The 21,565-nt window shown below is 49.4% G+C and overlaps 1 protein-coding gene across 1 annotated transcript in view; it reads left to right on the forward strand.

The window, feature by feature from the left end:
• The window catches only part of LOC111158452 (acyl-CoA oxidase like), a 328,739-nt gene that overhangs the window by 261,644 nt on the left and 45,530 nt on the right, over positions 1-21,565 (forward strand). Inside the window, exon 17 of the mRNA XM_022520472.1 lies at positions 14,227-14,297. Coding sequence (XP_022376180.1) covers positions 14,227-14,297 — 71 coding nt within the window. The remainder of the gene's footprint in view (positions 1-14,226; positions 14,298-21,565) is intronic.

Consider the following 21,565-nt stretch of genomic DNA (forward strand, 5'->3'; position numbering starts at 1 on the left):
ACAGGCAACATCACAGATTTAATATTGCCACAGCATAAAAGAAATCCGAATGGACTCCCTACCTTTTATTAGCTAATAGCCACAGTAGCAAAAGTGATTATTTTCAGGAAATTGGCCCCTATCAGGGTTAGAGGAAGACAGTTTGGCTGTAGAAAGTAACAGAAGAAAAAATAAGAAGAATTAGTTCAATGACAACCTCTAGAACTCCCAGGAATGTTTTGAGATAGAGAAAGTCATCGTAATGAGGAGGTCTGAACAGATAAGGAATGGGTTCTTGCGGTAGGACAGCGCCGAGCACACACTGCGCAGGGACAGTTCCGTCAGCATGTCATGACATTTAAATAGCATGCTGCGCCACTGCCAGAGGTCCCCAGGGGTTGGGAGAAGAAGTAGAAGGAGCCCATCTGTCTTCAGTGACCAGGCCCAGATGTTGCCTTTGGAGACTTTCAAAGAAAGAGCACAAAGGAGGAAAGGGAAGGATCAGTCCGTGAAAGCACAGACCTGAACGTCACCCCACATGAAAATGAACTCAGAATCTAGCCATTTTTATTAGGAACAAATGAGGGGGGGGACCTTCTGGCATCAGTATCCGTTGTCACCTGAAGACTCGGGAAAACGTGTGTTTGAAATAAAAATGTTAAGCAGTCTCTAGTGGTTTCTGAAGTGGGATGTAACCATTACAATGATAAATTGTTATTTTTCTGTGATACACGTTTTTATCTTGCCCTAGAAAGAGCAGCTCCGAAGCACAGTGCGGTCTGAACCCCTCAGGGTGTACCGATTCCTAAACAAAAAAGAAACTAAGCACTTTTATTAAATAAGTCACATCCACTATTCTCCAGCTCCATGCAGAACTGTCTCTTGGTTTTTCCCTCCTCTGAGCTGTAAGGTGCTGTCATTATGCTGCAGAAGTCCCTTCTCCGGTTCTTAATAAAGTGACTAATAATTTAGAACGTTCGCATTAAGAGCACATTGTAATTATGATTAGAATATATAAGTAGTGTGGCTTTCTGCCTGTCAGAGGATTAATTTCAGACTCCTCTCAGGGACGATGTGTTTCCAAACAAGACTTTCTTTGTTAATAAAAATGTGGTCATAGGTGTTATCGCAGCATTCTTTCTGTATTTTCTCCGTGAGCACTTGCTCCAGTATCCTTCATGGGATCAGCATTTTTCGCCCCCATTTGTTAATGGGGCTATTCTTTACACAAACTACATTCACCTCGATTTCGTTTTAGCTTTGACATTCATCTTCCAGGGAACTGGGGGAATATACTAACCCCCTCAATGAACGTGCATCTCGTTACTCGAGCTCAGAAAAATAAAATGCCATAACTTCATCCAGGAGTCCCGTGTGGATTTAGGTCCTCATCGCCCCCCCTTACACTCCACTGCAGAAGTGCCCCCAAGACCCTAAGTCCTCTGCACTTGAAGAGTGAGCCTGCCCTCTGGAGCGGAACTGAACTTGAAAGTTAACACACCTTATTTGAATACAGATTTCTGCACCGTGTTTGGCTGTTGTTGCCGGAGATGGAGGGCGGGCGGGCACCACAGGTATTGTGTGGGCTGGGACAACCTGTGTGCCTTCCTTTCCCGTGGGGACCCTCTGCTGGGTGGGACAATATTTAGAAGTAGTCCCAGCCTGCCCCGACCGGTGGTGTGGGGTGGGAGGGAGGAGCTTTGGGTACCGCCGCCCCTGACGCTGACCTTCCTCTTTGTCTAGCACCCGTTAACCATGTGGGTGGTAGAAGCAGGTGAGGGGACCTAGAAAGCCAAGAATGGGCAGACACGATTTGCAGCAGCATCTTGGAGGCCCCAAGGGGGGAGAAAAAGACCATCTCCAGCTTTGTTCCCTCTGTCCCGGTCACATGACTAAACCTCAGACCCATTCATTTCTGAGAGCAGAAGGTGCAGTGGGGAGTCTAGGGTCCCCATTTCAGAGCACGAGACACCTGGGAGAGCCCACGCGACTGTTCCAGTCCTCTGCTGGAGTAGCTGGGTCCCTAAAGCCGGAAGTCTGGGACAGCAGAGAGGGGCCGTCTGGGATGCCAGGAGGTGGCAACAAACCAGAGAAAAGGAAGTGAGAACTCGCCTCCCCTGAGCTTGTGCAAGATTGCTCCGAGGGCCAGAGATGTGAGTGGACGCTCCTGCTGAGGGGGGTGTCCAATGAAAGGGAGACAGTTTTAAGGAGGAGAATAGCATACTTTGGGCTGATGCAGCTAGGGGCTCTTACAAAAAGAAAAGAAGAAATGTGGCTGAATTTGAACCCTTGGCAGAGCGTGTGGTATTGCTTCATGAGCAAGTGGACACAAGAAGAGAAAGTTCTATAGCGCAGACCGCCCGACATTATATGGCATTCCTAGCCTTTCGCCTTCTGGGAAAGTGGGTGAGATGGAGCGTGGCTCCCGGGCTTCTGTGAGTCTACAGAAGAGCTCTTCTCCAGCATCGGGAAGGTTGCTCCCGCCCTCAAAAGGCCGGGGTTTCTCCCCTGGAGCTGCGCCTTCTCCCCGTGGCTGCATAGGTAAATCTGCAGATTAGGTCTGCCCAACCCAAAGACCCCAAGTACCGTTCCCCTGAGAAATGCCGTCACACTGGCTTCGCTTGAGGTCTGGGCCCCCAAGGCCCCCCATCACCCCACTGGGGAGTGTGTCACTAAGAAAGCTGTCTTGAGAGGATGCTGCTAACTCAACTTTCTTTGAAGGAGGTGACAACTTATGAAAGAGTGTTGTGACAAATGACCCAAGGATTCTGTTGCGCTGGGAAGAAGGGGACAAGGGCAAAAAGTGAAGTCTAACTCCTGCATCTTGTCTGCTCTGTGGAGGAGACGGCTGAGAACAGAATTTAGCTGCAGTACTTGACCCAGATGCTAAGAGAATGTCACTTATCCCTGGAGCCCCAGTATTTCGGCCGACTGTAACGGTCACTGTGGAGGGTTTCCCCTGGGCTGGAGCCATGTCACGCCTTCGGTTTCCACAACAAGCTCACAAAGCCCATTGAGAAACTGGCTCAGAGGAGGAACGAACTGCCTAGGATGGCATCCAACCAGCTTCGCCCTCGGGCTGGCTGACCCCAAAGCTTTGCTTGGAAAAGCTCTCTAGGCCTCAGATTTTGAGGGAAACCCTCCCACCACCAACTCTCCAAGGGTTTTCCTTCCTATAGATAAAACACCAGAGGCTGGGAGTTACAGCCTTCTTGAACTTTCAGAGATTTTTCCTTGTGTGTTTGTTTGACACATACTTTCCTCTCTTGTGCTGTGCTGCATTTCACTGCTTTTACCGCATTTGTCTCCGAATAGTGGGTCTTCTGTTTTCCACGTCACAGGTTTTCTGTGAGGATGAAATGAAAAATCACGCGAGGAAGCACTAGGGCCCTATAACCATGAGGACCACTAACACCCAGGGAGGCTCGGTGTATCAAGCCCGGTGCACAATGTGGGAGCGGGAGCATTCATTAACCCCCCGCCAAGTGGTGAGGAAGGGGCCACTGTCTATCCCATTTTGACCTGAGGAAACTAAGCACAGAGAGATTGAATAAGTTGCCCAGTGTCACACAGCAGTGGGAGGATTCAAATCCCAGCCTATTGCTGCCCTCTGCCCACCTTGTGGGGCCCATAAGTGCTGTTTGGATCTCGATCTAGTTGCTCAGCTTTGCTAAAGAGGCAGAAAAAAGAAGCACCCCCCGCTTAAACGTGTTTCTTCTTTTTTTTTTTTAACCTTTTTTCCCCATCGTGTGATTGAAAAGTGTACCTTATATCTGTACACGGAAAGATCCGATCTGCAGTCCACCCTGACTTTACAGCTTCTGGTACTTAAGGAGTTTCAAAGTAAGATTAATCAGTACCCAAGCTGGCAGGTAAAAACAACACAAAAGTAAAAAAGATACAATTTTTTACTGCTGAACTCTGTACTGTGAGTTTTCCCGCTAGGAATTATGATTAAGAATAATACCTTCTAAACTGCGAGTTAAAAATAGGAGCATAGGAACTCTTGTATTATCATAGCAATTATAGGTATGATTTTTTTACTTTAAAAATATGATCCCATATTCTAAAGTGAAACATATTTGCAACAAACATAAATTTAAATTTAGATTTTAAAGGACAACATGTTCTAATCTCACAAAACATTTAGCAAATAACCTTTGAGTTCACATGAGCCACCCACACAAAAACCAAAATGAACTCAGAAAAAAACATAGAAAAAGCAACTGTCTGTTGCCAACCAGATTTTCGTTCAACTCTCGGGTTGTTGTTTTTTTTTTTTTTTTTTGTCTATAAATAATCTGTATGTTTCAAATGTGACCATTTTTTTTTTAAGGTGTCTTCTGGCATGTTCTCACTTCGGTGTGTTTTAAAAACAAGAAATAAACTGTGTAAATCATAGGAACTATTGAGTTTTTGGAGGGGAGATCTTTAATATACATGATCTTCAGATACCAAAAGTGTCACAATGAAACATTAAGATGATGTATCCTTTCTTTAGGGCATCTGTTTATCTTTTATGAAATCTGGAGTTTGATAAATCACCAGAGATAAAAACATCATTTTTAACCTATCGTAGATCCCAAATGGCAGGAGGAAAAATAGGGTTGTGTCTCCTCTTTATGAATTTACCTCTCTCTTTGCTTGAGAGTTATGCGATTTTATTTGCAGAGAAAACATAATGCTCTATGAACTTGAAAATGATGGCTTTTACTCAGAAATGTGAGAACCGAAAAGGGAAAAAAAAAAAAAAGCCAAATTGGATCCTCTGAGATATAATGAAGTAACAAGTTTTAATATACACTTAAAGTGGCCTCGAGGGTTAGATAGGAAAGTGACCACAAGGTAAGTAACAGAAAGGTTTTTGTCAGTATATTCCCCTTCCTTTACTGACATGTAGGTCCCCTGATTTGCTGTATTAAAACGGGTATTAGAAACTCGACAGGGGGGGCGCCTGGGTGGCTCAGTGGGTTAAGCCGCTGCCTTCGGCTCAGGTCATGATCTCAGGGTCCTGGGATCGAGCCCCGCATCAGGCTCTCTGCTCAGCAGGGAGCCTGCTTCCTCCTCTCTCTCTACCTGCCTCTCTGCCTGCTTGTGATCTCTCTCTGTCAAAAAAAAAAAAAAAAATTTAAAAAAAAAAAAAAAAAAAAAGAAACTCGACAGGGGAAGTTTAACATCAGGGTAAGTAGAGATGGGGGAAGCTGTTTATTGTGTTGTTGTTTTTTTTTTTTTTTCCCACTGAAAAGCACTTGGAAATTCTCTCTTAATTGGAAGGCTGGAAAATAAAGAAATTCCCACAGATTTCTGTAATCATGGGTGAAAAGTATTGTGTGTCTGAGAATGTAGCAAAAAGCCCGTGTGGTAGAGAGGCATCAAACTTGTGATCTCCAGGGTCAAAGTGCATGAACCAGAAAGCAAGTTCGTCACAAAAACATAACATGGCAGAAAAAAACGACTTTTCACAGTGTTAGGAATAGCCGTTTCTTAATACGTAATGTAGTTTCTGGATACCTTGAACATTAGAGTTCCTTGTCTCATGCACATTTGGTATTTCTTCATTCCTGAGAAGTTAAAGACAAATTAAATTTTATGCAGACCCATTCTGGACCAATGCAGGTGGTTGAGTTTTCCCGAAAATTGCCACAAAAAGCTTTCGTCAGCGGTTGGTGAAGGAGACACTCGGGTTCTGATCTATGCACCAGAGGTGCCTCCCATCCCAGCTGCACGGGGCCGTTTACAGCTGTGAGCCCCTGACTTCCGTTCGCTTTGGTCCTTCTTGCAAGGAGCATGAAGATTGTGTCAGTCCTAAGGGATAGGATCAAGGTATTGCGTCAGACCGAGGGACAAAATGGCCGGATGTCCTGTGGAAGCTGAAGATTGCTCCGTGTCTCAAAGTCTGATTGCCCCAAGGAGAACAAGCATTTAAAATCTGGTCCTGCCCCACTAGAGACCAGCATCTACTCAGTTGTCCTTGAGAAACAATATAGTGGAGAGTACGTCTCCTTCACTTCTTTATTCACCCATCCTCATGCAGCAAGCACATGTTGAAGGCCTACTGTGGGCTGGGAACTAGGTTAAGTTCTGAGGATGAAAGATCCAGTAAGGAATGGCCCCTGTTCTCAAGGTGAGTTAGTCGGAGCTGAATGACAGTTTCCATAGACCAGAAGCTCTGGGAAACCTTGGGAGAGACTTAAGTGTGGTGTTCACACGGCTCCCCATTAAGTGCCCGGCGAGGCAGCCAGCAAGGATGGGTAAGATTTACCTCTATTACAAAGGTGGAAAGGGAATACAAGTAGAAGGAAGAGCAGAATGGGGGGTGTGAAATTCTTGGATGACTTGGGAAAGCGCTCGTAGTTTGGTGTGTCTGAAGGGCAGGGCACACGTAGGGAACAAGACTGAGGATCCCACAGGCCTTTGAGGGCCTCATCTGGGAGCTTTCACTGTCAACCTCCACAGTCAGCAAGGCTCTGGGAAAGATCTGGAACAGGGGCTGTAGGAAGCATTTTGCAGCTGTGATGTGGAGGTGAATTGTGACCCGGGAGGTTTGGCCTGGCTGTCCAACACACCGCTATGAGGCTACAAGCTGAGAAGCAGTGTTGGCAAGACCGGGAGGCCAGGGGAGGCCACTCTGGATACGTTACAGGGATCTACAGGACCTTAAGAGTGATGGGAGGTGGAGGCTGAAGTGGGAGGAAGCGCTAAGTGTAATATTGGGAGGGCTGGGCTGGTTCTGGCACCAAGGGGAAGGGGACAGGACCAAATCCAGCCTGGACATGTGCAGCGAGGGGGAACCTGGGGCCTGTGAGTCAGCTGCCATGATGGGGAATGGTAGAGAGGCCTGAGGACATAGAGATACCCAAGTCCTGAGCATAGCATCATGCTGAGAGGCGAACCCCTCAAAGTGGAATGTCAGGGTTGATGCCGCGCCCCAGGCAATGGCTCACAGCTGTCATGTCCGTTATCTTCCTGATGTAACTGCTGTATCTGGAGTCCACAGCTCTTGGTTTTCCAAAACTAGTCAACTCCTCTTCAAAGATCAGTGTGGCGTGGGAGGGAGGGTCTCTGTCGGAGTTGTCCTTACAACAAGGGGTCTGCAGGTGGGTGGGGCAGTCCCCTGGGGAACGCTCTCTGCCAGGGAGAAGATACGGCAGTAGTGGCCACCACTGGTGTCCGCCTTAGTAAGCCCCCACTGGCCACGATGAGCTCGGGGCCTCCCTGAATAATCAAGAGAGTGCCCCATCCCCCTGAGGTGGGCTGCTTCTCCACACATGGGGAGACTGCAGGTTCCAGAGAGGGGAGTCCTGAAGAGCTGCGCCCTCATCTCTTGCTGACTGAATGGCCACATTTGCCCCAGGGTGAAAGGACTCCATCTGGGAAGTCAGTGGCCAGTGTGCTTGCTCCCTCTTGTGACTGTGTGCCTGACCTGGGCCAGTGGCCACAGCTGGCTCTCCTTTGAAAGCAGTGAGAAGGAAGATCAGATGGGTGTGTGATGTCACAGGCATGGAAAGAGGGGAACCCCTTTCTTCCCGAGGCCCAGACACCACAGACAAAGTTTGCCCCCACCCCATCCCCATGGCCTGCCCCTGCTCCCCGCAGGAAGTGTCCACATCTAGCACTTGGCAACCAGTTACCACATGTCACTCGCATGGCTCAGACTAGGGTCAAGGATTCCAAGATGGCAGGGAGGACCCGCTGCTGTCCCATGCAGGGCCTGGCCAAGCTGACGTGTTGCCTGTGGGCGCAGTTTATTTGCTTACAAAGTTTTCAGGACCTCCTACTTGAAGACTTAGAGCTAGGATGACCTACAACCGTTCTCAGTGTAGGGGAGGAATAAGGTACGAGTACATGTGGCTTGCTGTGTGGAAAGTGACGGGCCCATGAGAGGTACAGGGAGCTTTCAGATATCACGGGACTCTGAGATGGCTTCCAGAAGTTCCCTCAGTACTGGGCTTGAAGTGTGAACAAGATCTCCATGTTGAAAGTATAGCAGTGCATTCCAGGAGAAGGCCACAGTGTGGACAAAGGTGAAGGTGACAAAGTAAAGGCCTTATTCAAGGAATGGCAAGACCCCTATTCTGCCAGAAGGGAAGTGTTCAGGGAAGAGGCCAGGAAACAAAACTGAACATTGCAAAAGTGGGCTGAAGAGGTTGCGGGGTGAACGCTGAACGCTACGTGACAGTGCTTGGCCTTCGCTGGGTAGACAGTAGGAACCCAATGAAGGGACTGAGCTGGAGAGTGACTGTCAGGTGCAGGCTCCCTCGAGGGCAGCTTCCCTGGCGGGGATACCCTGGGGTAATAGTCCCAGCGCAGGCCTGGGCAGAGGATGGAGAACAAACCACGGGAGTGTGGCCAGCAAGTGAGAGGATAAAGACCTTCAGTGAGGGGTGGTGGGAGGGGTTGAAAGGAGGGTTTGCACTGAAGAAGCAGAGGTCCCCCTCTGCCCAAAGGCTATCCCTTTGGGGGTGCTGTGATCCCAGTACTCAGGCAGAGACTCGGTTACAGAGAAGCAGAACTTGTCTGCCTAGAGACGAGCTTGGGCCTTTGAGCTCCTGTCGTGCTCCCAGACGTGGCCACGGAGCAGGGGTCTGGGGGCATGTGCCACGTTCTGCCCGCTCTCTGGAATGGATCCGTGAGCCAGGCCAGGGGACCAGGCAGTGAGCCATGGCACCTTGCCTAGCATGGAAGTCCCCCACGGGCGAGCTCCACACCCCTTCACCGCATCTCAGTGGGCAGGAGGCCAGATCTGTCCCAACCCCTAGCTGCCAAGAAGTTAAAAGCCCCTGCTCATCCTCCGTGTTGATTCTGAAAACAAAGGTAGAGTTCTTTCTGCAAAGATGAAGCCCGTGTGTGTGTGTGTGTGTGTGTGTGTGTGTGTGTGTTCTTTCAACATTTCCCTGTTATGTTGTGATGAATAGGTGGGTGGGGGACTGCAGAGGCCTGGAGTGAGAGTTCTACAAAATGAGCTAGAGCAGGTTGTCACTCTCATGAGAGGAGACGGCTGAGGGACAGCCACCAGCATGTTCCACCTTGTGCCACAGACCAGGACCCTTGGGGGTGGGTGCCCGGTGAACCTGACCCTCAGGGCACCCAGGGAGAGGCAGACCTGAGCTGGAGATGTGGGACCTGCCCCTGATGCCAGGGAAGCCTCAGCAAGGGAGGACACTGCTCCCAGAGCACCGTGCCCAGCCGCCACGGTGCTCGGCTGTCACACTCCTCCAGGTGGAACCGTCTGTTTCGGGGCGAAGGTCAGTTTCCATATTTCTGCAGCCCCTAAAAAGAGGCTGGTTTCCTTGTCTGCATTATGAAAGCCTCCTTCTCCTGCCAGACGAGAGACGCAGCCAGGACCTGTGTCCTCGTTCCAGAGATAGATGGAAGCACCTGGCTTTGAAGAGGTTTGGGTGAAGCTGCGTTTTAGTTTCAGGTCTTCATTCTCTAGCACAAGACTGCCCTGCTCTGTGTGGGGCCCGGGGGAAGTGTATAAAACAAGTTGACAAAGTGTTGAAGAAAATATACTTTGTCCTCCAGCCTGAACAAATACAGCCGCATTCATCCAGAAGGCCAGGCTCCAATTTACAATTTTCAGACTATGGGAAGTTTTGTGAACTCAGCAGCGTGGGGAGAAGCATCCCCCCCCTGCAGATCCCTGACTAGTCCCACCCCCAGGTCCATTCCACACTGTGCGGATCTTCCCGAGTCTAGACACACGAGGTTTGTGTCCAGCCCTTGGACACAGCAGTTGGCCAACAGCTGTCCCTTGGCCACCGTATGAGTCTGGGGGTACGCACATAGCAGATGGAGTACATTCCCAGGGAGGAGATGCGAGCTATAAACCCAGGATCCTGAGTACCTGGAGAGGGGGGGTGCAGACTCCAGGTGGGCACTACCCCGTTGCCCCATGGGGAAGGCTGCAGCCAGAGGGATGGCAGAGCAAGGTTCTTTAAAGCTTGGCACCTGGGGCAGGACCCCAGTTCTCCAGGGTCCTGTCATGAGGACTGAGAGAGAAGCTGAAAGAGTATTCCGAGACGGGATTTCTGAGCAATACTGCCCCCCATGTTATCCTTCAGGTCACTTGTGCCTGCCAACTTAGCAAGAGTTCTTCAATCTTACAGCCAGAATTCAAAGGGAAGCATAATTCAATGCTATTGTGCATTCGGTTTGTCTTACTTTCCCCCTTATTTGCATCAACATGTCATAATGAAAGATATTCTAGGTACAACCATTTCCTTGTTTTAGGGATCTCCTCTGTTGCAAAGTCCTGTCTACCTTTCAGAAATGGCTGCAGGGGTGAGGCTGTGATCCCTCACCTACGAGCCCAGGGCGGCCCATATTCACAAGGGGAGACAAAGTATTTCACACTGGCCTGTAAGTTTTTTTCTCCCAAACTCCCGTTTTCGTACTTCATTTCCTTACTTCAATTTCTTATTTCATTTTCTTACTTCAGTCGGGTCACTTTTTCTAGCCCCCACCCCACCCCCGCAAGTGACTTGTTATCTCAGAATCTGTTGTTCTCTCACTATTGTCAGGCCGATCTCTCTGTCACACTGAGTGCAAGGGTTGAACCAAGGGAACTTGACTGTCTTCAGACAGCTGAAAGCCTTTGCACCCCCTCCCCACCCCAGCTGAAATAAACTGCACCAGGACACTTCAGAGCAGTTAAAACAATCGATGTCGAATCCAAAACATTTCACTCAGGGTCTTGGAAGGAGCCTCGCGCTGCTGCCATGAACCTTGTTCTGAACCGTGTTCTGCTGCCTGCCTCGTTCTCATCAGGCAGTCAGCCCCCGTTGAATCAGCAGCAGGGGTAGAGGAAGGTGGATACCACAGATGCTTTCATTTTTAGAGCGTTTGTTTTGTTTTTTTCTTATTTAAAAGTCGGGGAAGGAAGCGGGAGGGGGGATGAAATGTGAACTCCGTGGAGATGCTTCTCAGCAGGCCTTGTCGGTGAGTTAGGCAGGTGGGGCACAGTGGCCACACAGACCTGGTGCCATCTACACCCTCTCTCTTCTTTGGGGATTGGATAGAAATCAGAGTGGGGTGAGGTGAGCGGTAAGCCCACTGTTGGCATGAGAGCGGAGGTCATGCTGACATCTAAGGCAATGGAAAAAACAACTGGGAAATCCATGCGCTCTGCTTCTGCTGGTGCCCAGTTGTCGAGGTTGGCTTTTGTTGCTTGTGTAGACAGAGTGAGAGGCGCAGGCCTCACAAACCCGAGCCAGCCAGCTACGGGGAAGCTCTGTCTATGAGGCCCTGTGTTCCCACGGGGCCTTTTGGTCCAGTTCCACAAAACTGGGTGGTGATTTGGGGCATGCTGGACATGACAGGTATAGACCAGAGTTCAGGAAAAGTCACGTGGCTGTCTGGAGGCTCACTTCTCAGACAAGGCAGGGTGTGTGCCTATCAGCCAAAAAATGATTTAGAGAGAAGTCAGCATATAATATGTCCCACGGAGGTATGAAGCCAGGAAGAAACCCGTGTGATGGGGCAAGAGAAAGTTTCTCAAAGGTACAGAGTTGGGAGGCCAGTGCCATGCCTGACACTGTGCCTTGGCATCCCCCCTCTCCTTTTGTCCTCACACCATCTCCATGAGGCAGGCGCCGGTCTCCACAGGTGACTGTAGGAAACTGAGGCTCAGGGAGAGCATGTGGCTAGTCCAAGGACAGGTGGCGGTCAAGACCACGAGTGAGGTCCATCTGACTCCTCCTTGACTGGCTGGGCCCCGGAGAAGGGCAGGGTTTGAGCGGATGGGAAGAAGAAAGAGCAGATCATATGGCTGAGAACCCAGCCGTGGGTTAGGAGTGAAGAGCTGGTGGGGAGGGGCTTCCCAAGGGAAGAGGGTCTGAGAAGCAGAGGGGAGGGGGTGTGTGCAGCGCTCCGGCAGTGCGAGTTTTCCTGTGGGGGCAGCAGCTGGGCACAGGGCCAGGAAAGGGGGGCGGGGCACCGAGATTGGGCAACGAGGCAGAAGCATTATGCAGTGTCAAAGTGACACCTGGGCTGTGGGAAAGGGGTGCATCCGGGAGGCATTGTACAAGAAGGGTCAGCTGGCTCAAGGAAGGGAAGGAAGAATCAGAGATCTGGGCCTACTGGCTGGTGGATGACAGTACCATAAAAATGGGAAAATTCAGGGAACAGTGGGCTAGGCATGGAAGTTGACTGTTCGAAGAAAGAGCTGCCCAGGCTGGTGGCCACATCTAGTGAACAGCTAAGTGTCACAGAGGAGTCCAGCCACAGCCAGTTGGAGGTACGGCTCTGGGGTCACCACAGAGGAGGAGAGGTGAGGGCGAGAATCCAGGAGACCCCCCCACCCACCCAAGGCAGCAAGTAGCAAGTGTTGAGTTTCCCATGGCCTGTGCTCAGGAAGATTTCAAGTCACAGCATAAACCTTTACCAAATGAAACAGACACCTTCAAAAAAGGTCATCCGAAGAAAACCTAGCACCTGAATCTGTAGACTATTCTTGAGTCCTCCTCAGACCATGGAGTTCGATATTTTATCACACCAAAGCAGAGCTGATGACAATGTTCAGGGAGAGGGGTTGCAGCTTCCAGAGTCTTCCGTGGGTGGGTGTGTTTTGAATCAGTGAGAGCAACTGCATTTGCATGAACTCAGCCTCGCTCAGGCTGGGTTCTGTTGAGTTCCTTTTATGGGGAATGTATTGTATTTCAAAAATTCTTAACTCTCCTAAAATTTTTTAATTGTTTAAAATGATTTAAGATTCTGTGCAATTACTATTTGTTTTAGCCCACTGATGATTGGATGGACATATATATGTAGTCAGGCTACACTGATCTCTCTGTTGGTTCTGAGCACATTTTGACTGGATCAAAGCAAACATTTAGATGTGGAAAAAAAATCATCAGCACAAGATACAACTGAAAACAGTTAAAACTGCATAGAGTAGTTTAGTCATAGATTACAACCGTCTAAAGATTTGTGTTTAGGTAACTTTAGGTCAGGTCATTAGATAACATTGAACATAACACAAAAAAATTACCCAGGCAATGCTTGATGAAAATTTGTTTTTGATGATATAATTCTCTTCAAAATATCTGCGTTTGTAAACACGACCTCCAGACATCCTTAGGGTCAGAACAGGGGAATGAGGCTGTCCCTTGGTTACAAGGCTAGGTGTAGCTCTGCCCACTGCTCCGCAGTAGCTCTGTGGAGGTTGGGCTGGACCCCAGAGGAGGTCAGTGGCTCTGAATGGTTGTATGGCAGGCCTGCAAGTTTCCAGTGGAGGGGTGGGCTTTGCTCTGCTCCAAGGCAAGTGGTGGGACTGTGCCCAGCAGACAGTGATGAAAGGTTATGACAAGTAGAGAGTGAACACTGCTTTGAGTCTAGAGATAATAGGCTTGTCTAGATGGTTGACTAAGTTAAAGCCTTAATGCCTGTCAAAAGAAGTAGATTTAAATCTGAGGCTGGTAGGGACTCATGGGAGCATTTTTGAAAGTGAAATAATATAGTCAAAACAGTGTGCAGGGAAGGTAGTGTGTGGTTTGGTGTTTTGTTTGACCAAAATAAAAAGGGGGTGCCCACACAAGTGGGCTTTTGATGGGAGTCAGGCCACCGTGATAGAGAAGGGGAATGTGATTCCTATAAATTGTCTAAATTAATATTCCTAGAGTTTTCATGGCCAATTTAAATGGATGGTTAAAAGTAATTTTTTTTTTTTCTTGCCAGCCTTCCTGAGTTTCTCTCTGCCATTCTGTTGGAGACGGATGGTTGGGGAAACATGACTTGAAATATGTAGGGGGTTTGGGGGATCTACTTAAGTCAACACTGAGGACCATTATCACGTTCACACCAAGAGAGGCCTTAAATCCATATGGGAATCACAACAGAAGACTGAGACAGAAAATCCACCACAGCCAAATTTACAAAGGCAGGTGGTTCTCTAAATGGACATCACACGAAACAAGGATATGGCATGGTCTTTGGGGGACCCTCATGGTCATTGGTGGCTGAACCCAGGACCTCCCATAGGTTTAGGATAGAGTTCCGTTGATGGTCATGACCCTGTGTTCTGATGTCGTCATCCCAGCTCACGGGGGTGCAGAAGTCACCCCCTCCAGGGACAGCAGGAGCTCTAGCTATCCCATCACCAGGGAAAGATGTGTAGTAGCGTTATATGTTATCTGTATATGTTATCTGTATATGTTATCTGTTACAACTACCCTGTTCCTCTCCATACCAGAGGAGCCGGGGTGGGCAGAAGGGAGGTCATTCACCTTTCCTGTTTCTTCCTTCCAGTTACGTTAGAGCAGTTTTGCCTGGCGGTGAGGAGCTGTCCTGGCCGAGAGGACCAGGACTTGTTCATGAAGGTAGGTTATCAGACAAAGTACTGATTTCCTTAAAGGCTCGCAGCCCTTTCATTGCCCCAAGGAGAGTTTCATTTTTACAAGCAAGAGTAAATTTATCATCCCTGAGTCCCGTGCTCCGCGGGGATACACTTGTCATCGGCAGGTAGGAGGGCTGTTGGTTAATGAGCACAGCCGCCGTCCACAGACTGCAGCAAAGTGACAGGAGAGTGGGTGTCAACTACTAGCAGGGATTCTGTTTAATTCTCCGGAGGGCTCCGCTGGTTCTATTTAAGCTTATCTGACAGAATCTTGATTCTTTGAGCAGATTTATGAGGCTTGGCCAAATTCCATGACTCTCACTGTACTTTTTAATTAAGACAAAGGATTTCATATGTTCTGTGTCTGCCACATCCTTACTTTCGTCACCACGGGGACTGCTACACAAATGAGACCATTCCGAGGAACCGCTGGAGTGGGCATCTTATGTCAGAGATCCCTTGCCCTTGAGCGGAAGACAGTCTTCGCTCTTTCTGGGTAGTGGTTGTTTTATTTCCTTCTGAACGACAAAGGAGCACAGGTGCCATCTAACCTACATTTAGGTTGTACATCGAGGTGAGCTGAAAGTGTGGGAGAACTTGGCCGGTCGCTTGCATGGATTTAATGAAAACTTTGTCTTGGAAGGGCAGAGAGCGAGAGATACCAGCAAGTCACAAAGGCACACAAACACCTTTCCACCAATGACTAAGACTTGTGTTTTCACCTAGAAACTATACTTAGGGTGACCTTGAGACATATGCATTTCCATGACGTCATTTCAATTCTGTACCATCAGGAAACTGTGTGGTTGGTCCAGGAGCGGCATCTCTTACCTAAACACTGTACCAGGTGTCCTCCGACTTTAGAGATGGGTAGAAAAAAATAGGGCGTCACTGTAAGGGATTTCCAACTCATTTGCCTAAGGTGTGATATTTTTGGTCTGTCTTATTTTTTTCTAAGCTTTCAGTGATGTTAATTTTATGATCAAGGAGTGCTGATACCGAATGATGGATTTGTCTGGGAGACCTGCTCCCCTGGGGGCCTGGGTATGCTACGCCGGCTTGGAGCAGCGTAAAGTCAGGCACATGAGTTTTCTTGGTATTTTGAGGTTTTTCGCAGTTAGCCCTCAGCCCCCTGACCTGACACCTATTCCCCAAGGACCTTTCCTCCCAGGTGACAGACTGTATTTCTGTGGCCTTGAAGAAGCTCTTGGGCCCCCCGACACTCACCTCTTGACCCCCGATCACTATTCAAGGGGACAAGGTCACAGAGCCTTTTGACCCTTCCCTCCTCTTCTGTCTAGTGTTGCTTCTCTGTGCTGAACACACTCCTGTGTGCTGCTTCGTACTGCTAGTGACTTGGGATGCCCCAGTGACTCTGAGCTTCTCCATGTCTCTACTGAGGGGGTGGAAAGAATGCCACCAAAATCCCGCTTCTCCTCTCCGTTTCTCAGCTTCCTGATGACTCTCCTTCTGCCCCCAGCCTGTCTTCTCTGGAACACTGGCTCAGAAACTAGCAGGTGCAGGCAGCAGAGGAAGGCTAAGATGGCCTAAATTGTCTTGGAATATGCATGATCACCAGTGACATTCAGTATGGTCTGTCTTCCCTGTTGGTCTCTGCAGAATGTTCTGGGGCAGCCGAGAACAATGTCTGTGGGAGTTTTCTCAATATCTGCAGGTATTTGAACAGACATCATCAAAGAAGTTTCACTGAACAAAATGTGTGCTCAGTTCATATATACTGAAACTATTTTATGATTTTTTTTTCAGAGGATTGAGGTTTCTAAGGTCACATATCAGAGAGCACTACATGGGTGTGACAGCGGTGTGTAGGATTTTTGTAGACGTTATGTGGGAGAACTTGCTCAGGGTGACAGGAGATCATTTTGATTACAATCAGCCTGTAGTCCACTATATGTTTACTGGGCTGAGCTTTTCTCTTTGAAGATGATCTGCAAAGAACTTCAGTATTTAATTCAACTTCGTTGGGTGAAAAGTTGTTGGAGGCAAAAACCATAGCTCTGGTTTTGTTTTTTGTTTTTTTTGTTTTTTTTTTAAATGATATTTACATACAATGCTGTTGTATTCCTACATTGTCAGAGATAACTGAGACCTGGGGACGGTTATTCCATTCAGATCTGTAAGTGTGCTCTATACTTAGACCTCAAGAAGATGCAAGGGTTGAACTTGTAGCTAAGCCAAGGTCAGATACCTGTTGAACCAAGGTCAGATATCTCTGGAAAAACAGAGTCAGGGTCTGAGACTTTGGAGGTGGCTGAAGCAAAAGCCTTCACTGGACAACCAAGAAGAGTAGGGGAGAGAGGAGAAGTGACTCCCCACCGTCACTGATTAGTAGACAACAGAACTGGGACCAGAAAGCCGGGTCTCTGGAGCCTCAAGCTGGGCTTCTTCCTGGGACCTCCAACCAGATGAGTAGATGCACAGAAAAGTCTACCACCTCACCCCCTCCACCACACAAGAGCCGCATGGGAGGTCACACTGCAGTGAAACCACAAGATCGCTCTTGTGGCTTGTCTGGTAGAATCACTCTTGTGGCTTGTCCTTAATCATACCCCATTTGCTAAGAGCGTCATGAGACAGAAAGGAGCTGGTTTCTCCATGACTCAGTTTCCTTGTCTACCAAGTAGAGGTCAAGGCTGTTTCTGACTTAGGATGTTCCCACCACCGCAACCCTGTTGAGGGGCTAAGAGAGAGGTGCCAAGGGATAAGACAGTTGTCTTTAGGTCTTGCTTTTTCGTGCGATTTCACTACAATTTGAACCAAAGTAAAGAATTCGATTCTAGAAATTACTTATATGACCCCTTTCATGTCCCTACCTACCTGTTTCTTCACTTGTTCTTAGTTCTCCTGGCCAGTTAGTCTCTTTGGTCCTCTGCAGACCCACGCTCCAGCCCCACAGTCACTCCTGCCCGGCCTATCTGAACCTCACGCGTCTCCATCCTCCCCTCATCAGCCTCAGATCCATGGCCTCTGGGGTCGCCATGTCACACACAGGGCAGTATTAATCCCCCATAGCATCTTTCAGAACCATCCCTTTCCCCCTCTCCCAGAACAGAGCACCTGGGCCTGACCCTCCCAGGGGCAAGGCTGGTCCCCACGCTGCTGGGAACCAGGTGTGATCTTGGGCAGGTCCCTTCTATCTTTTAGCCCAGTGTCCTATTGTGAAAGAAGACATGAATTAGATGACCCCCAGAGATCCTGCCAACATCCACATTCTGCAAACCTACTCCTGGATGTGGCCAGCAAGCCTGTCTCTCTGAACATGCTTGAGAATGGGCCGGCATCCACTGCCTGCCTCTTTCCTTCAGGCTCAGCAAAACCAACTTTCCCGGAAACCCCTTCCTACTTGTCACTATTCTGGATTCATTTCCAGCCATAGCTCGAGCACACACACTCTCTCTCTCTTCTCTCTCTCTCCTTTGGCATAGGGTGATCATAGAACTACTCAGCCGAATCAAGACTTTTTTGAAAGGGAAAGGGGGAACCAATGAAAATTAAACATGGGCGGCCAGCAGAGACCACGACTGTCCCAGGAAAACCAGGGCATTTGGTTAGCCTGTTTTTGAATCAAATCCAAAAACCCCTCCCTCATCAAAGGGCTGAAGCTTGCCTCATAAGTCTTAACTCTCAGAGTTGGTACAGATGCTCCTTGTCCCCATTCCCCCCAACAATTGTCACATGTTAAAAATCGTGCCCCTCTTTCGGTGATGGAAATCGGCAGGAAGACAGACCTGTTGCCGCCTCTCTGCATTTGGACCTTCATTTTCTAAATCAGACGTAAATCATCACACTTCCTCATTCTGTCCTCCAGGGAGTTTCTTACACACCTGGCAGCAGTCATTTCCAATTTGGGTAGGAGACAGCAGCCCCAGTGAAGAGCCTCACTGGGACAAAAACTTCCTGAGGCAGTGGCCTGCTGTGCCTCCCAGCTTCCCTTGGAAAAGCAGGAAGGATGTTTGGGGGGAAAGTGGCCATTTCCCGGGAAATGTTTCTCCCCCAGATCAGGAGATAAGAGCTCGTTGGAGAAGCTTTTGCTGATCTGTTCGAACTGGAGCAAGGCAGTAGAACCAGCCTTCGCCACTCCAGTGATACTGAGCAGCTGCCTGGAACATTCCTTGCCCTGCAGCCTGGCTCAGCCTCTCTGCCTCAGGGCTTGGGCCAGAGGTACTGTGTGAAGTTCAAGGTAGCCCCTTCTGCAGGTAGGGTCTGATACCACCTCTACTGTAGAAAGCAGCGACAAGAACGGAGCTGCCCACGTGAAAATAAATAGCACATCTTGAATCTTGGCTCCCCAAATAGCAGGCCTTCGGCAGGGCTGCTGCTCCAGCAGCCCAGAGGTCCCACTCTGGGTGGAGTGCTGGCAGAGGGGGCCGAGTGCCCATGGCAAGGCGGGTGACCCCTGGGTCTGAGGACACAAACAGAGCAGTTGTCCTATCTGCTGGCTGCCCGACTGCCACGTCCACAGGCCCATCAGAGTCGGTGGGCACAGCTGCCAGATGCTGAGGTCAAAGTCGAGGTCGAGAAAACGTGCCTAGACAGTGCTCCAGGGCGGCTCCCCAGACCCGGTGTATGCTGGGCTGGCGGGAGTGCGGCTGGAAGCTTCCTTAGCATTTCTTACCAGCTACCAAGTATGAAGGCTGCCCCTAAAAGCACAGGGGAAAGTGGGCAGGTGTGGACAGAGGGATGCCCAGCGTCCCTCCCCCACGTCCCCTCAGCACTGTGCCCCGCCACATTGGGCCCTTTCTCTGTCTGGTGATGTGCTAGCGAATGGGACACACTTGAGCCCTTCTTGAAACCAGAAATTGTCAATTGAACCATATGACCCAACCCATCAGTCCTCCCAGTTTACACAAATACAGCTCCTTCCCAGAAACGGGCGTTTTCTCCTAGCCTGATGGGGTCCCGGCCTGGCAGGGAGGGTTTAACTTAGCACGGGAATGGCTGTGCGCTGAGGAGAGAGGGGATTTTCCACATGACCGCTCCACTGACTCACCTCCCCTCAGAAGGTTTAGAAACACCCAGCAGGCTGGTTATCTAGTGTTCTGAAGTTGTCATTGTCACAAAGATTCTTTCTGCTTCACTTCTCCCTCAGTCCCCTCCTTACCGCCCCCACTATCCTCCACGCTGCTTGGCCCAAGGGGCAGAAACTGAGCCATTCTGTTTCCGGAATGGCCAACATATGCTTGCAGGGTCCCTGGGTGCCCTTTTGCACGGTAGGGAATGGCTCAGCCCCTCCAGCTCTGATGGGATGCTCGCCACGGCAACCCCAGTATCTAAGCAGGGCATCTGCAGGGGACTGTCCCTGCCTCACAGGCGGCTGGCAGCGGCAGTTTGAGCCTGTCAAGTGGGCGAGGTGGGGTTTTTCCCTTTTTCCTGCATTCTAACTGCTCTTTCTTCCTTTTCTCAACGTGTGTAGGTGGTAGCTAGTTTAAGCACCAGACCCAGCCGCCAAGAGTTAATTATAAGCACCTCCCATCAAGTGTGGGGAGGACTATGATGTCCTCCTTGCTGCAGGAGGCCTTTTTAATACCCATGGAGCCTCTCACAGGCCCTTGCCTTTGACAGTGGCCTGGGCCCCTGAGCAACAAGCAGAAGCAAACATCCTGTGTGTGCACCACGTGTGCCCACAGCCACTGCTCAGTCGTCTGGCTCTGGTCATGGGAGCAGGCCTCCCACACAGGAGGAAAGGGGCTCTCTTCTGGGGTTTGACTCCATTTCTGAACCCAGTCCAGGGTGAACCAATTCAATCCCTGTTTGAATTCCTTTAGCATAGACTGTGACGGGCTGTCTCGAAATTCAGTCCACATCCCCTGTTCCTTTCCTGTCCCCTTCCCGGCTCCTTGCAAGCCAGTGTCTCGTGGACAGAAGTGAGCATGTGGCTGATGACATTTCTGAGATAAGCTGTTCCACAAGAGCCTATTGTGTGCTAGGTAACGTTTTTCTGGTACCTGGCTCACTTGAAAAAATATATATTTTTTAAAATATTTAATAAGGGAACAGAACTACCAGTGATGTAGAAATCAAGTCTCAGGCCTAGTCTTCCAGCAGTAACTGGTTTTCTCTCCTGCCCATACCTCTGTGCCACTGGTGCCCTGGAATGCCTCTCCTCCCTTCAATCCCTGTCCTCTCGTCACAAGTTCCAAGTCTGTGCCAAGGTTCTGCAGTGCTACTCTCAAACCCGCCCCTGCCAACGATCTCAGGGACAATTATCCACCCCATGAAACTCTAATGTAGATCTTCAGTGCATAGGACTAACTGTAACTCAAAGGAACAAATACCCAGTGAGAATATCTCAGACTTCACTCTAAGTCAACAGAAGGGTTATTCTGGGCATTCTCTGCAGATTCCCATCACAAGCCTTCTTTGTGAACAATTATAAGGGCCTATTTTGTGCCAGGCATTGTGCTAGGCACTGGGGACACTCATCTTAGTAAGTAAGACCTCGCCCTCATCCTCAGGCAGCTCCCTGAATCATAAGGTGTGACTGGTAGTTCTTGCACCCCCCAAAAGCAAGCATGTCTGGATGGGAGGAAATTCAGGTTGCTGATGGAACACTCCGCTGAGTTGCCCAACTCAACGTGGACTTCAAGAAGACTTCAGAGGAGGTGGCATTTGAGCTCAGTCTTTGTGGCTCTGCAGGAAATTAAATTTAACCAACTGTGTGGGTTCCACTGTGCTTACTGGTGGGGTCAATGCGAGCTGTGTTCTGAGCTTTCCATTTATAGTGTTTCAGGTGCACCGATGCATGCCTTCAGAGCTGGCTGCCGAAGCAGGGGGCCCAGACAGCTGCTTCTCCAGGGGAGGGGTGGCCAGAAGCTTCCATTCTTATTGTGCTGTTGCATGTTTCCTCCTTGTGCCATAGCTATCTTGGAATTACACCATTCAATCAATAGTCCTTCCTTCGGCTTGGAAGACTTCCGTCACTTTCAAAGGTCCATGTTAGAGTGTCTGAGAGGCAATGCAGCGGAAGTCGCCCTCGGCTAATAGTTGCTCTGTGAGCATGAGATGGGTGTTGGGAAATGAGGAGGAAAAAGGCAGAGAGATTCCCTGTCCCACAGTAGGGGAACCTACTCTGCTCTCTGAGAGTCTGACTTATGTGGCAAAGCTCAGCACTCAGCCTCATACAGAGCTATCAGGGGAAATGGACCAGTGCTTCTCCAGGCTAATGCCATCAGGTGCAAGCATTACGTGGGCCCAATCCCCTGCGAGGACCACTCGATCACATGGGTGGAT

Source organism: Enhydra lutris, unplaced genomic scaffold (genome assembly GCF_002288905.1).
Source record: "Enhydra lutris kenyoni isolate GAN:26980312 unplaced genomic scaffold, ASM228890v2 scaffoldscaffold59, whole genome shotgun sequence".
NCBI lineage: Eukaryota > Metazoa > Chordata > Mammalia > Carnivora > Mustelidae > Enhydra > Enhydra lutris.